At 32.8% G+C, this 17,729-nt stretch overlaps 2 protein-coding genes across 2 annotated transcripts in view; both read left to right on the forward strand.

Moving 5' to 3' along the window:
• Window positions 1-17,729, forward strand: part of LOC134697856 (uncharacterized) — a 109,574-nt gene that overhangs the window by 12,208 nt on the left and 79,637 nt on the right. The gene's annotated exons all lie outside the window — the stretch shown is intronic.
• Window positions 243-1,239, forward strand: LOC134695820 (ankyrin-1-like). Its single transcript, XM_063557247.1, has one exon. It carries the CDS (start codon window positions 266-268, stop codon window positions 1,034-1,036), a length of 771 nt encoding a protein of 256 aa, XP_063413317.1. The 5' UTR covers window positions 243-265; the 3' UTR covers window positions 1,037-1,239.

Below are 17,729 nucleotides of genomic sequence, written 5' to 3' on the forward strand. Positions count from 1 at the left end.
TAAAAAGTGTTAACATTACTTTACATTTATGCATAAATATATGTTTAACATGATGGTTGATTGCATAGGTCACCATTTTATACAGAGTATTTTAAAACATGGATCTATTGATTTTGTGAAGACAAGAATACAGTTAGCTGATTTAATAGAACATGTTGACAGTTTGATGATAAATGTTACTCCAGATTTGTACAATGAATATTTCACTCGCCTAATACGCGACATAAATCATAGATATATATCGACTGTATTTGCAAATAAGCAAATGTGCTCAGCTAATTTTCGAAAGGAAATGATTCCACACTTTGAAAAACATTTAAAGGCAAAAAATATTGTTGATGCAAAAGACAAATCGACTGTTATGCATCAAGTGTCATCATCGGGTTACACTGATTTATTAGCATATTTTGTGCAAAATGACATGCCAAATATCAATAAACAAGACTCAGACGGGAAAACAGCTCTTCATTTGGCTGTATTGCATAGACATCAGCACATTGCTGAAATTCTTTTGCAACAAAAAGCGGATGTGCATCTTCGAGACAGTGACATATGTGACAGTCGTAGTGCGATTCATATGGCTTGTAACAATGGTGACCTACATATGGTAGATCTGTTAATAAAACACGCTGCACACATAAACAAGAGAGATAAACTTGGATTCACCCCACTACATCTGGCATCTATAAGAGGTCATACTGAAGTAGTAAAACTGCTGGCAAAGGAGAAGGCCAAAGCGAAAAAAATTGACGCTATTGGAAGGACAGCATTGTATGTGGCCTGCGAAATGAATCGTTTGGAAACAGTTAAATTCCTCTTACAGGAACATACAATTTACGATATTCATATTGAAGAAAGCAAAAATGGGTTTACACCACTTCATATTGCATGTGAAAAAGAACACACATATTTAGTAGATACCTTGTTGAAATATGGTGCAAACGTAAATAGACCTTCAAAAAATAATGACACGCCAATGAAAATTGCTAAACGGCATGGAAATAAAGATATAATCAAACTTTTTGCGGAAATATGAAGAGACAAACACGATACAAAAGTGAAAGAAGTGCACGTATTTGACTATTAAGTTATGCACTATTATATCAAAGCAAAACGTTCGATTGCACTTGCTTTGCCTTAATTTTAGATGTTTTTACATTTATATGTCTAAGGAAAAGTTTGCGAACAATTGTTAAATCCCCGAAAGCGAAATATATGTTGTACATAGGAGGCGTAAGATTCAAAAGGGAAAACAAAATATGATATGTAAAATATATAGTTGTAAATTAAATAATAGATTCTACACAACACTTCCTTATAACTTAATAAATCTTTAACCAAAAAAGAAGTACAAAAGGGAATAGCTATTAGAAAATGAGGTATGAGTGCCATAGAGACAACTGTTCATCCAAGTCACAATTTATAAAAGTAAACTATAATAGGTCAGAGAACAGTGTTTAACACGGAGCATTGGCTCACATCGAATATCACGAACAGCAAGCTATCAAGGGTCCAAAAATGAGTAGTATAAAACCATTCAATCAGAAAAAACTGCAGTCTAATCTCTTTTAGAAAAGAAACATAAAACACTTATCGAACCAGATCAACAAACGACAACCGGTAAACACCAGGTTCCTGACTAAGAAAAAATGTACAAGCAAATGTTGCGGGTTTAAACTTTTTCTTTTCTTATAGAAACAAGTATTCACCCTTTACCTGAAACAAAAGTGTTACATCATAGCATAGACAGACGAAATATAAAATATCAATTGAAATGATTCAATTCAATCAAAAGACATATTAACACAAACATGTGGACATACACTGGACGATTATAGTTAATATATGCCCAAATGTAGATATAAAATCAATAGAATAAGGGGTGGGATGTTAAACAATATCATAAAGACAGTCATGACCTTGAAAAAAACGGCAAATAAAATAATGTATACAGTTAAATTAAAATAATTTTGTTGTAAGGTACACAATAGTTTTTTACAAAACAAATTATTGTGTTGTTCATAGTACGTAAACAGAAGTGAAAAATAATAGTCTGACAAAACATTTTCAAAAATATCTACTGTAAATGTATGAAATAAAGAGAGACGAGATGTAAAACTCAATAAGTAAGCAATGAATAACAAAAAAGCACTACTAATAAAATCATCGTCGATACCAGGAATACAATTTAATATTTACGCCAGACATGCGTTTCGTTTACATAAGACTCATCAGTGACGCTCGAATCAAAAATGTTATAAAAGGACAAATATAGTCGAAGTTGAAGAGATTTGAGGACCAAAAATCCTAAAAGTTTTGCCAAAATACAGCTAAGGTAATGTGTATGAACAGGTCACAATAACACGAAAGTACGATTTTGGATTACTTGCAGTTACTAGGATCTTGTTAAAAGCTAATCGTCTTTACTTTATCAGTTGTGAAATACAAATTCTGTCAATAACTTTCTGAATAATTAGCTTCAGTTTGAAATAAATAATTGTTGACATGATGTTTTTGATTAAGGAAACAATATGTTATCCGATTTATTTTGAGTTGACGTCCTGTTATGATACATGTACTATAGTCACTCAAAATGAATGATTCGCCTGTTTTGCTGCAATGCATTAATCCTCTGAACCGGAATCATATTTTAGCATCGAGCATCCACACGACGTTTCTTCATTGATATCATAAACACTGGAAGCGCTAAATTCAAACGGAATCATGGAATTTTATGGAATTTAAATAAGAGAGGGGGGATACTGTAACGATTTTACCCACAAAGACCCCTGTTTAGTGTGATTTTTATCTTTTCGAAATTTGAAAGAACTTTTTCAAATGATTTTTAAAGTTCGTTCTTATGTTGAACTGTTATACATGTATCACTATCCTGGGTTAGGGGAGGGTTGGGATCCCGTTAACAAGTTTAACCCGCCACAGTATGTATGTTTGTATATGCTTGTCTAAGTCAGGAGCCTGTAATTCATTTTTTTTTAATTAATATGGCTGCTAGTTTTCTCGTTTGTATCATTTTACATTGTCATTTCGGGGCCTATTATGGCTGACTACGCGGAAGAGGCTTTGCTCATAGTTGAAGCCCGTATGGTAAACTATAGTTAATAATGTCTGTGTCATCTTAGTCTCTTGTGGAGAGTTGTCTCATTGGCAATCATACCACATCTTCTTTTTTATATATTCATATAAAAGCAGACACATTTCATAAAGGTTCGATCCCTTGAACCAAATATATCTCCTGCTGTCAGTGTTATTATGTAAGGATGACTGTAAACAGCGAGTTCTTTTATTCGTAAAATATAAAATAAAAAAAAACAAATTGTATTAGATACAAAATGTACTATAATTGAACATAAAGATTAGGTTCTATCTTAGTGTCATAGCATTCCATGAAATTTAAAAAAAAATAAAAAAAAATATCATGTCATAACTAAAAAACCCCATTCCTAAAATGATAATTTCTCTGTTTTAGAAAAAAAAGAAACACGAGTGGATGCTCCCTATGAAATATGTATGTCTTCAGTGGACAAATCTACACCTTTCTATCTCTTAGTAGAAGGAAATCAAGTGAATATTAATTCATTATCATTTTACTTTACTAGTCATCAAAGGACACATGATAATGATAGAAATTAATAAGTTTGCTTTACGTATCTGTTATCGGGTGTTGCATTCCATTTAACCCTTTTCATGAGGTGGGACGAACGATAACAGATATAGAGTGATACTCAAAGATTGAAAATAAACTGACAATGCCATTGCTAAAACGGTAAAAGACAAACAAACAAATAATATTACAGACACAACATAGAAAACTGAAGACTAAACAACACGACCCCACTAAATACTTTGGTGATATCAGGTGCACCAGAAGAGTGAGTAGATCCTGCTTCACATGTGGCACCTGTCGTGTTGCTCGTTACAAACCTGGCAATAGTTTATTTCAGTAGGAATACAAGCGTATGTTTTACCTGCCGTTTATATTAATACTGTGAGGTCGTCATTTAAGAAAATAGTTTGCTCTACAACTGAAGTCACACAAACAAATGCATTTATCAAACTAGTATATGTGACATCAGTAACTGATTAAGACTAGTGTACGTAGTAGTTTATCTATACAACAAAGACATTTACATCATTTAAGTCACATTTTTTATATCTAATTTTGCAGTTCAATAGTTTAGAAAATTTTGTTTATTGTCTTGAGTTATAGGGTTTGACATATTTTAACAATCTGATGTTTCAATTGATTCTAATGATAGGTATTTGTGTGCTTCGATGTTGTCAGAACTTATTGCTTCTTAATTATTTAAACACCCACAACCTCTATCACTGTTCTCGCTTTTTGAATCTATCCCATGATCGTGATCAGTTTCGTTTCGTAAACTTTTAGTCTCTGGTTCGTTCTCTTCAATAGATGAACCACATGTATCATTATAGTGGATAGAAACACTAATAGTTTCGGTTTCCTGATTGATAATTTCTTCAACTTCCATACATGTATCTCTTCCGTGTACTTCGTCAGATATATCGTCATACAAGTGGGGCTCTTCATGTACATCATATGTATGCGTAGCAACAGTTTGTTTCACAATATCCGTGTTTACATTTGACGTCAAATAAGTACTTGCAATATTATCTTGTTTCTTCTTTTGATAATATTTATAAGTTAAAATAATGATAGTCAGGATAATGATTGGGATGACCAAGACTATAAATATCTTGTTATCCTTTAGAGGCTTTACTACTAAAAAAAAAAGAGACATAAGTTTTAATGTTTTAGCAATAGAAAGATTTTTAATTGACATTAAGGTGGTACCTAACACTACAGGGAGATAACTCTGTAAAATCAGCAGACGTTTTAATGACGTAGTGTTCATAAGGGAATATTAAGCTCCTCAATGATCAAAATAACTGTTTGTCAAACTGCTATATAACCAGTGTAATTTTTCTGATTAAACAGTTAGTTCAAATTTTTTGAAATTTTTATATTTTTGTCAAAGGGTCAAAGTAAATACTTTGTCAAAATTTTAAGAAAATTAAAAGAGGCAAATTAATTCTAGTTAAAGTGTTAGGTACCACCTTAAATAACTATTTTTAAGTTTTTATAATTGTGTACAATTTTTCCATATATGGGTCCTGTTATAGGTTTCTATGCAGTATGGGTGTTTTTCCTTGTTGGGTGTTTTACGGTAACCTATAGTTGTTAACTTTAGCGTTATTTGGTATTTGGAGGAAATTTTGCCTCTGTAGCAATCATACCTCACTTTCTTTGTATATATGTCATAATATACCAAATAAATAATGAATTGAGAAAAATATATTTTAGTTTTTTTGTTCACTGACAATGTTGATTTAAATACCAATTGTATACGCAAAGTTCGCATCTATTTGCTTTTGTTTCAATAACAGTAATGATAGATATAAAATCAACAGACTGTATGGTTGTCAACTCACTATTTTTTGCGTAAAATGAACCTCATGAAACCAAGAATATATCATCAAAACTGTACGTCTGGTATGTGTGATGATTCATCTCTTGTAAAAGAAATAATTTCATTGCGTATTCAAATGAATGCTCGTTTGAAGAGGTTCAATTATTTCTTTTAAAAACAAAACTACAGCTCGTATATGTGTAACTGTATTTGTTGCTGTATAAAACAATTACAGTATCAACATATTTCAATGCGAAAATATACTAGGATCAAGCTAATACTTAGGACTTTTTTACTTTTCTGTATGTATATAATTTGTTATTAAGAAAACAATGTTTTTACTGGAGCGCATATAGAGCATTCTGATTTGAATATACAATTAGTTTTTAATATCATAATGATAATATATAGATATGTATGAAAATACGAGATATTAAATATATGTATGAAAAGTTACTCCTGTGTAACATGACTTACCATCGGTAGTAAAACATCCAACTCTATGATCGCATCTATATACAAAAATATATATTATTTCAAACAAAAAGTGAACTGGGTCATTTATACATGTTCTAATACATAGTTCAATGATTTATTTGAAATAGGCAATGTATTTATAGAATATCCATCCGTTTAACACTTTACCAAACACCAAGTTGCGAAATGAATATATAAAGCCTCGGTCACACCCTAGCGGATGCCGAACGGATAACTTTTTTTTGCAATCCGTGCATGTCAATTAGACGTCCGTTCTTATCGTTACACGTCCGTCCATATCCGTTTCATATCTGTTTTATCCGTCGACGTTCGTTCTGTCCGGTGGAAATTGTTTAGCATGTTTAAAACTTTGAACGGACGTCCAACAGATGCAGTGTCCGTTGAACGTCTGATAGGCGTCCTTTTTGTACAGTACTCGTCCGTTTCGTTTCCGTTTTGTATCTTTTACTTGTCCGTTATAAATCTGTTGGAGTTCCAGTAGACAAATTTACCAACGGACTTTAACCGGAAGCTTAACGGATAAAACGAATAATGAACGGATGGAAAACGGGCATGAACGGAAGGATAACGGATACCCACCGAATGTAAACCAGATAACTAACGAATGTAAACCACATACGTGTACCTACCGAATGCAAAAAGATTAAATGCCAATTGAAAATTTCGCGTCACTCAGAAATGACAATTATTGATAATATGTCCAATTTTTTGAGTGTCATGATTGTCTATAATTTCTCTAGAAGTATCTTGGAGTAAGAGCGTGTCTTCACTATCAATCAGTTCTTATTCAGGACCGATTGACCTGAAAAGTTGCAAAAATAAACCTACTAGTTGTCGAAAGAAGAAGGAGAAGACCAATGAGATGGTGGGCAAGATCATTGCATATATGAAAAAGAAAATGATGGTAAGATTGCCAATGAGGCAAGTGTACACAAAAGAACAAATGACAAAGAAATTGTCAACTACAGGTCATTGTACGACCTTCAACAACGAGCAAAGCCAATACCGCATTGGCAATTACAATGTAAAACAATTTAAACGAGAAAACCGTGGCTAACGGACTAATTTTGTCCTGAAAGATATGTGTTATAGTTATCGTTTTTTTTTAATTTTCCATTTTTTATGTTCATCCGTTTTATCCGGTACGCTTCCGGAAGGTGTCCTTTTTATGCAGTACTCGTCCTTTTGACGAACGTTCGATGTCCGTTTTATCCGGTACGTTTTCGTTTCTCGTACGTTGGATAGCCTGTGAGTGTTCGTTAGGCATTCGTTACCAGTCCGTTTTATTCAATCAGTATACCAACGGACACCCAACGGATATAAAGTTTGACAACGGAAAACTTTTTTTTCATCCGTTCGGCGTCTGTTCGAGCTATCCGGTAAGGTTTGACGAAAGCTTAAAAAAGAATCATTAATGTTTATAGATAAACAGTTGACATATTATATTATACGTTAAACGGGGACATATTACGCTAGCACTTACAAGTGCCATTCAAACTGTGCGATGAAAAATACATGTATACAAATATAAAAAAAAGTAAATGTGGTATGATGGCTAATGAGACAACTCTCCACAAAAGACCAAATGACACTGAAATAAACAACTATAGATCATCGTGCGGTTTTTAATAATGAGCACAGCCAACAAAATGTACACCGCATAGTCATCTAGTAAATGCCCATAAAAGCCCCTGTTTGTTCCTTACTACAGTAATTCTATAACCGATCTGTCAGATGAGCGTTATTTCGTGTGTTTAAGGAAAAAGGTTTATCTAAATAGAAAGCTTCCTTAAGCGTCCTGTCGATTGTATATTTTAACATTCCAGAAATTCAGAATTGTGCAACCAAAGATAAAAACTTAAGGAATACTTATCATTCACTAGTTCAAGGTTTTACCTTTCTGAACTGCTACAACTACAGGTTTCTGCGCATTTTTTTCCGAATTTTCCATTGCGGCATTTTGCACACTTTATGCCTTTAGAGAAATGACCGACTGGACATTCTGAAATCATACACCTTTTCATCGTTAGAAATATATTATTAGCCATCAATGTTAGATGTGCTTGCATATAAAAATACATCTAGCGGGATTTAATTGAAGCTGGTATTGTTTCTATTCAACTATTTGCATTCTTCTAATATAGTCCAGTCGAAATGTGAAACAATTGCTCAGAAGGTGGTAAAAGCATCAAACTTTGCAGAGTGTTAGTTGGGGTCATAACTAACATTTATAGCTATGGACCCAATTCAGAAAATCAAAATGGCGGCTCTGGGCGGCCATTTTGAAATCATGTCCAAAAAGTCAATAAAAATTATAAGAAAAAATATGAAAAATATATTACTTATAAACTAAATTTAATAAACTTTCGTATTTCTTATGACAAAGAATATAACTTGAGGACTATTGAAGTATTTAGTGGCCATCTTGAATGGTGGCCATTTTGGAAACGTAAATTTGCAATATATTATTATTCGTTATCCTAAATTGTTTTTTGAATTAATACTAAGTTTTATATGCATTTACAACTAGTTTTGCTTATCATTTATTAATGACTGTTGCTTTTCATATAAGATATATTGTGCTCAAGTGCTCAAATAAGGTATGCTTATGCTAACAAATAAATGTATTTAAAGAAATACGTAAATTCTTTTAATTGCAGTTTAGTATGTAGGGCTTAGGTAATTTTTTACCATTGAAAAAATCTGTATAGAAAATAAGAGCACTGTATGTTGAACAGGAAAAATACGTAGGTATCAAAATCACTAGAGTTGAACAAATCTAATAAATAAATAAAGAATTCCGCAACGGGAAGAGAGTACACCTGATGATTTACAATGCCAAGCAAATACAAAAAGAGCAGACATAGACATTTGAGCTGGTAATCAGTCATTTTTTGTAAGCATACAACTGTTCAACGTTGATGAAGGCCATACAATGGGAGAATCACAAGGCAACAGTTACTAATCCTGTGAAAGCAAATCTTAATATATATAGTCAGGAAAAACAAAATGAGTCAAGGATTAAAAAACCCAGTAGAATAACCAGCCACAGTTGTGATGAATCAACAAGAACAATGATTGCAGATATTTCTTTATTTCTTTGTGATGAGGTATCTGACTATCATCATGAAGCATCAACAATTGTGATTGACAATAGAGTATGAGTCTGTCACTTGAACTACTAACCATTGTTAGCCAGATACAGTGCTGAAGATTAATATTTCAGGAGCTGATCTCATGCTAAATGTGTGTTAAAACTGCACAACAAGTCAATAAGACAGAATTCGAGACACAGAAAGAAAGTCAAAAATCTGTTATCCATTGCAATCAGGCTTGCCAAAATAATAGAAAACAGTGACGGCTCACAGTCTGGAACATATATCGTTTTAATATTTGAAAATGATGATATGGAAAAATGGTAGAGTAAACGTCCTTAGTAAATATTAGTTGTTATGGAAGGAATGATTAATACAACATTTATGAAAAATTGAATACTACATGTAGCTACCATAGATGATAGGCAAGCACACATAAAAGGTTGCGTCTTTCTCTGGATTCTCAATGAATATGTTGGGGAAGTTCTGAAACAGGCCATGTCTTTTACAAAATGTTAAAGTCGTGATGGGGAATGTCTCTTCATAGTCAAAGTAATTAGAATAGTTTGAAGGGTTAGGCTTGCTACTATAGAAAGGTTTACAAAGACATTCGTTGTAGGCTTTCAACATGAATCCGTTCCACAATCTTTGAGACGTCTTCCTCTCTAACAGAGGACTGATCAGTTGCAGTTGCATCCCTTTGATGACGAGTTGCACAATTGAACTATTATAGCTGAGAAATGGTGAGTGTTGTCTTCCACTCATCGATATTACTGGATTGTGTCTCGATGGTTGGCCATCCTGTATCATTCATACTAAGGAACCTTGTATGCTTGCAGATATCCTTTGTTTGTAACATTCCTATTTTGTTAGATGCGTTGCATCAGTCCTTCCTTCCATGATAACTACAAGTTGTTCCAGGCGTTGTACAATTTAGCGTGATCTGCAAGCTTGGAGATTGGTACAATACCTCTGCCAGACCGTGTGTCGTCAATCTATTTTATTATTTTGAAAAGCACAACTCCAAGGATAAAAGATTCTTGGCTTTCTTATTAGGGTCTTTTATTCTGCCTATTTGCTATGTCAAGTTTTATCAATCATTAAGCAGGATACTGGTGATTTGACATCTCCAGCTCTTACTTTGGCTAAGGAAATATGTCTTGTAGTACAGGTGCACAGTCATGTCCCATTTTTGTCGATTTATAAATTTCGAAGTATCATGGAGATCTTCAGATATATCACCACAGAAAATATACATTGCAGTCATTGTTTGTGTTGATTCAGTATCACTTAACAGTGTCTAGTTACTTCTTGCTTTCTTTCAACTGGCAATTTATCTTCAACATCAGAAGTATGTTTTTCCTTTTACTGATGAAATATTTTGAGGTCTGAAAATTTGTTTGACAGGATTTGTGCCGCCTGGAGTGCTTCTGCAGTTCCATAACCCTCATTCAACTGTTTCAAATGGAGTGGAGATAAAACAAATTCAAGACCCAACATTGTTGTATGCCTGCATCAAAAAGAGTGATTGCCAGCTCAAATGTCTATGTCTGTTCTGTTTGGATCTGCTTGCCATTGCATGCAAACCCTCACATGTCCTCTCTTGCCGTTTCACACATTCCTTCTAGTCTAAACGCTCATTATTTTCTTCTGATATCTAGCTCCAGTGTTATGGAAATCTACAATTTTGATATTTTCCAACAACAACGTTCAGTCATAAATTATATTATATTTGTAATTTCTGTTTTACAAAGTTACTTAGGCAAACGTGTAAGTAACAGTTAGAAATTCTTATACTGATATCTTTATTTTGTAAACATGTGCATGCCTTATCTGACCATTTTATAAATATCTAATGCATATTAGTAAAAAAAAGTGTGAATGCAAACAGTGAATAAATAAGATTAGCAAATAATGTTATATTGGAAATTCATGTTTTCAAAATGGCCATCATTCAAAATGGCTACCAAAAATCAATACATATGAAGTCCTCAGATGACAGTCCTTGTCATCTGGAATGAATATACCATATGACTTTATAATAAATTCCTGCAGCAAGCTCTTAACTGATAAGTCAAAGTGAACACGGTTACTAAGGAAATGCAAATGTGTAAAGGCAGTATTACGTATGTAAATGTGGAGGACAATGTGATAGAACATGATAGACAGAGTGAGGTTTGACGAATCATGTACATTTCATTTTTGTTAAATATAATTGAGAACATTTGACCAGTTGGTCTTCCTATAACATTAATTACTTGTATGATATGAAATTCATTATGTCTGCAATCAAGGTTTTTGAAAGTTGTTTCAAATGAACAATATCAACAAAACGAATTATCCTGTAATCAGCCAACTGTTATAAATGACAGGTATACAAATATTTTCTTGCTTTATTTATACTTGTAAAATAAAATTCTCCTGTTATTCTATGTTGAACAAGCGGTGGCAGGAATATTGCTTTTAGAGTAATAGTTCATTTTATGATCTTCTTCGTGGTCGCGTTTAAACTATGTCGATTACTTTTGAACATTAGAGACATGTACATTGTCGGAAAATATAAAGTAATTTGTACCCTCTACGAAACAGAAGAAAAACTCGGGGAGGGAGGGTTCATAGGCTCGCTTTTCTTCCTGTTTATATAGCTCAAACAAATACATTTGTTTATCTTCGACATTGTTTTTTTTTATAATTTTCATCGAATAATGACTACCTTTTTTGGCTTAAAAGACAAAGATTTTTCAAGATGGCCGCCATTCAATAAGGGTAATATTTCCAAAAACTTTGTTCAACAAGACAATTGGAATCAGCACTGTTATTATATTACCCAGGTTTCATGTCAATATCTTCTCTAATATTTTTTTTAGATTTTTTTTTATAAATCTATAGAGATCAAACGGCCGCCATTTTAAAATGGCTGCCTCTTCCGCAAATTTTGACTTTCAGAGTGGGTCCATAGCTTAAAATGTTGTTCATGACATATACTACCACTATTCCAAATTTCATGCTTTTACCACAATCTGAGCAATTTTGTCAAAATTCTGCACAAATCGACTGGACTAATACGTATTGTATTGCTTTAGAAACTGGAGAAGGGCGAGGTTCTATCAAGCCCTTCGTCAGTTTTGCGCCGAGTACACAAAAGTTTATATTTTTATGACATTGACCTAATATTGTTTTTTATACTGCAACTTTTAAACTAATAAAATTAAGAATGGAAATGGGAAATGTGTCAAAGAGACAACAACCCGACCAAAGAAAATAACAACAGGCCCTTAATGTAGCGAGAAATTCCCGCACCCGGATGCTTCCTTTAGCAGGCCCCTAAATACATTGATATCTATTTAGAACCTCGCCCTCCCAAATTTACTCAGCCTCATACAAAAAAGTTTATATCTTGCTTACATTGACCTAATATTGTATTGTAACTTACCTACACAAGTTCCATTCGACATATAGAAGTGATTACACCAGTTTTTTACTATTACATTTCTGTAAACGTTGCCATGTTTTATCCTGTTAAATAAATATGCTTTAACATATAAATTCATATTTAATGTAAATAAATAAAACATTGCTATTACAAATCGTTAAAATACAGTAAACAAAGAAACGTTTACGATGTGTTTCATAACAGAGAACATTGTGACGGAACAATGCTTGCCAGAGTAAGAACTTGTCTTATTATTATTATAACATTTTTGTCGAAATGGCATTCTTTATTTAACATGTTTAACCCTTTCGGCGCCAAAACGACATTTTGGTCGTTTACCGCTAGCACGCCAAAACGACATTTTTGTCGTTTTTGAGTAGAACATACAAAGCATTAAAAACGTATATAAAAAACTTCATTTGACTGCCTAAACCATATTAGGTTTAAAGAAAAATAATTGACTTTGTTCTGTTATTCAAGAATAAACATAAAAGTCTCAAATTATATATTGAATTTTGGGGTTGAAAATTATTTTTTTTCTGAGATAATGTGCAATTTTTACACAAACATTACTCCAATTATAAACTTTGTATGCCTTTATTTGAGACCTGCGCCAAGTATGAAGAAACTGAGAACACTGCTCGTTTTTTTTAATCATTTGATGATATCAAATCTTACATTTGGTGATGCTTTAAAGTGGGGAGTAAAGAGAGTGAGTAACTACACGAAAGAAGGCGAAATAAAATTGCCATTTAACGATGAACGAACAATTAAAATTTTCTTGCACGTTGATCTTTTTATCGATTTCACAAATTACGATGAATAACGACAACCTTTTTCACGGCTACACGTGGAATAAAAATGTCAAAACATGTTGCACGAAAATAACCGTTTACCACCCTTTTTATATCAAAATACAGAAATTGAGCTATATTTTCATCAATATATCTTCGATGCTAATGATATCCATTCAGCTATAAGAATCTTCATTTATTTCCATATTATCGGGTGTTTTAAATAGAATTCTAGAAAAGAATAAATATTAAAAAAATTAAAAAACTTCAAATTCTAGCCTGAAAATTAAAAAAAAATCACTGGAAATACGCATTCGCTACGTGAACTCAAGTTAATTCAAAGGTGGCCGGAGATATGGGACATTTCTCCGCATATATGAGATGTCCAATTAGTCGATTAAGGAGGATAGCGTGCATGTGCTTGTAGGTAATGTGTTGACGTTACGTTACGTATCATTTTAGTAACGTCATTGAAATATGTATGGCAACGTAACCATGTGAAAAAACAACGTCTCGGCGCTGAAAGGGTTAAGTCAAAATACTTTTCTGTGGACAGACTTATACTTTTGTTCTAATTATTATTTTGTTTTCTTCCGCCTATGTTTTTTACCGTATTATTGTTTCACAAGATGTCGCTTAGAATTTTGGTATATGATATTGAACAGTTTGTACGCTTTTATAATTGACCCTGTTTAATCGAAAACTTGTTCTTGTTAGAGTATCTCCGAACACTTTTTTTATATCCGCTATTCCTTCATAACCATAAAAAAACGACCAATTTATTTTCTCAAATTACTTGTTATATCTTCGGGATAATAATTTGGACCGAACCTATACATATAGAGATGTGGTATGAGTGTCAATCAGACAACTCACAATGTACAGTCGACTCTCATCGTTAGCTGGACCAGAGAAATATTTCGAGATACACGTAGATCGACTCAAACAAAAACCGAAAGTTTGACAGAACAAGGGACACAACTCTTGTATAGCTTGGTAAAGCTAAATTAAATCCGGTTGAATATGGGAAGGGTATCGATATTCTGGTATCAGATCGATGTATTTGTATGTCATGGTTTTTCATTATTATAATAACATTATTTTTACTTGTTCAATTGTTTTAGTTACATTTTTTCCTATGGCTTTTATCCGAGAGAGTAATTTCCAATCGATAGTTTCATTATACACCTTATCGCTATTTGTCCGCCATTACTGGATATCACACAGGTTCCCGTAAAATGTTAGCGTCACATTACAAAATATCTGACGCCACAATGGAAAAAGGATTGTTGTATGCGTCAAAAGTTCAAGCGGCCGGGTCAGCCGGGATAAGCGGTAATGCGTATTCAGGTTGTTTATCGTTGACAATATGGTTTATTCTCGGATGCAACAGGTTTTAGATAATTTAGATTTTTTTTCATTTTGTTATATCTCACTATTTCTTTCCAAAACAAAACACAACAAGATTAAAGACCCCGATTAAGTAGTTTTTATGTGATCATAAACGGAAGTCATAATCCGTACTTTATACACGCCCAACCTCACTAACTGAAATCACAATTAATTGTTTTGTAAACGTTTAAATACTTTTTCATGAACATTAATAATGAATCACTAATTATTTATAAAAAATCTTTAAAAAATAATCTCCGGTAAACACACGTGGAAATGGCATGTCATAAATCAATGCAGTGGTCAGTGCATATATAAAGATAATAATTAATTTAAATAAAATTGAGAATGAAAGAGAGAAATGTGTCAAAGAGACAACAACCCGACCATAGAGCAGACAGCAGCCGAATGCCACTAAGGAGTCCTTCAGTTGGTCCTTAAACACATATGTAACTAGTTCAGTGGTAATTATGGACTTCATACTTAACTCTGAATTATACACAAGAAACTGAAATTTAAAATCATACAATAATGGCCTTATACATGTTATACGCATTTTACATTGTTTTATACGATATGGAATTGTTTATTGATGAAGGTCCTACGGTGACCTTGGGTTGTTGATAATCTCGTTTTTAGCTAACCTGGCCCGAAGTGCCAAGTGAGCTTTTCTTATCACTTTGCGTCCGTCGTCCGTGGTGGTCGTTTGTTAACTTTTACAAAAATCTTCTCCTCTGAAACTACTGGGTCAAATTAAACCAAACTTCATTGGGGTATCTAGTTTAAAAAAATGTGTCCGATGACACGGCTTATCAACCAAGATGGCCGTCATAGCTAAAAATAGAACATACGGGTAAAATGTAGATTTTGGCTTATATCTCTGTAACCAAAGCATTAATAGCAAATCTGACACGGTGTAAAATTGTTGAGCAAATCTGACTGGAGTTGAATTTTTTATTAGGACAAGATCTATCTGCCCTGAAATTTGAAGATGGATAGGGCAACCCGTTGTTAGGTTGCTGCCCCTGAATTGGTAATTTTAAGGAAATTTTTACATTGTTTTTATTATCTTAAATAGTTTTATAGAAAGAGATAAACTGCAAACAGAAATAATGTACAGCAAAGTAACACCTAAACATAATTTTACATGACCAAAATGGTCAATTGACCCTCTAAGAAGTTATTGTCCTTTATAGTCAATTTTTAACATTTTCATAAAATTTGTTTATTTTTATTAACATTTTCCACTGAAATTACTGGGCCAAGTTCATTATTGATAGAAATAATTGTAAGCAGCAAGAATGTTCAGTAAAGTCAGATGTAACAACAAATCACCATCACCAAAACACAATTTTGTCATGAATCCATCTGCGTCCTTTGTTTAATATTCAGATAAACCAAGGTGAGCAATCCAGGCTCTTCAGAGCCTCTAGATTATATACTAAAAGATATATTTGCAATTATATCACCATATATATCTTTTCTAATATAATCAACCCAATAAATTTTACTTTTTAGTAAAGGAAAAAAGTAAAATCACAAAAAGACTGAAATTCGAGAAAAATTCATAACGGAACGTCGCTAATCAAATTGCAAAATCAAAAACTCAAACACATCAAACAACTGTCACAATTCTGACTTGATTCAGTTATTTTCTTATACAAATTAAACTACTAAAACACAAGTACGAGTGAAATAAAACTTACACAGCAGTTATTGCAATTAACTTATAAGAACTTAACCATTGATATACAAACTGTGCGCTATGTTTGCATGATAATGGTGTGAGCTTCTACCCTGTTATAAATACAGCTTTCATTCCCATTGAAACAAGTATTCAATTGGAACTACATTGTAACATACCTTTTGTACTCTGTACATACACCGAAATCAGTAGCTTTGACACATACATTAAAAAAACTAAATATACAAATAATATTCAGTAAATTCCATTTCATTTTTGCAACGCATTATAGTTTTGAACGTTCACACAGTTCATCGGATATGTTTCAGGAAACAATTTAAAAGTATACAAAGTAATACTTGTCTGATCAAAGTGCTTATTTATGTTCATTCATAATAAAACAATATGTTATACTTGATATATATGGAAAACCTAAAGTGTCAATTGACATTTGCGTAAACTAGGTTTTTACCAAGGATATATTTAAGCAAAACAGGAATAAAGAGATATTGTTTTCAATAATAAAATATCGCATTCTTCCGAAATACGACAAAGTTAACAACGCATGCGTTTAAAAAAATCAATCGATCCGGATCACCTGCATTTAAATCACGCGTCGTTTATATATTTTTTATACACGTGGTGTAATCTTTTCTTGTGAGGTAAGATTTATTTTATTTATTAATTATTGGCAAAGAGCCAAATATGTGTGAAAAATGACAAGAAAAGTTCGACAAGTAAAATTTCAGTTCAGTTTATAAATTGACCTCTTTAAATGGACACTTTAAACGCCAACATTGTAGTGTATGTACTGGTTAATTCAAATATGCTGTGTACTAATCAATAGGGCTTGTTCTCGGATTTTATCTGTTGTTATCGACAATAGACAGCCATTTCATAAATAAGCAATCTTCATACTTCAGGTATCGAAGTTAAGGTCAAGTTACAGTAAATGGGCTATGTCATAGATGTCAGTAAAATTTGGCATACAACTCTGGCTCGATGAACTTCAATTGAAAATCGAAAAAATAATGCATTTATCTCAATAATCCTTCGAAAAATGACTGATTGAATTCTTACAAAATGGGTGAACATTGTATAGAAAGCACATAAAATCGGCGAAAACCCTTCTAAAATTTGTCTTAAAATTGCCAAATCTCTAATTCTACTCCATAGATTTTTGTTAAAAAAACTATATGTTGTTGGTACATAAATTTTCGTTATAATGATGCAAAATAAAGATAGGGTCACCGACTTTGTTTTTACGGTATACTTCATTGAAAGTTGCGTTCTTTGTGAAAAATTCCAGCAAAACGTCGAAATAATCGTAACGTTAACGCGCTGCAGGCCGTAAAACGTTGGTTTTTGACGTTTTTCACTACC

Source organism: Mytilus trossulus, chromosome 14, assembly GCF_036588685.1.
Source record: "Mytilus trossulus isolate FHL-02 chromosome 14, PNRI_Mtr1.1.1.hap1, whole genome shotgun sequence".
Lineage (NCBI taxonomy): Eukaryota > Metazoa > Mollusca > Bivalvia > Mytilida > Mytilidae > Mytilus > Mytilus trossulus.

What these genes read in the sequence shown, in the direction of transcription:
- LOC134695820 (XM_063557247.1), top strand. Translation starts at nt 266, where the DNA reads ATGTGCTCAGCTAATTTTCGAAAGGAAATGATTCCACACTTTGAAAAA.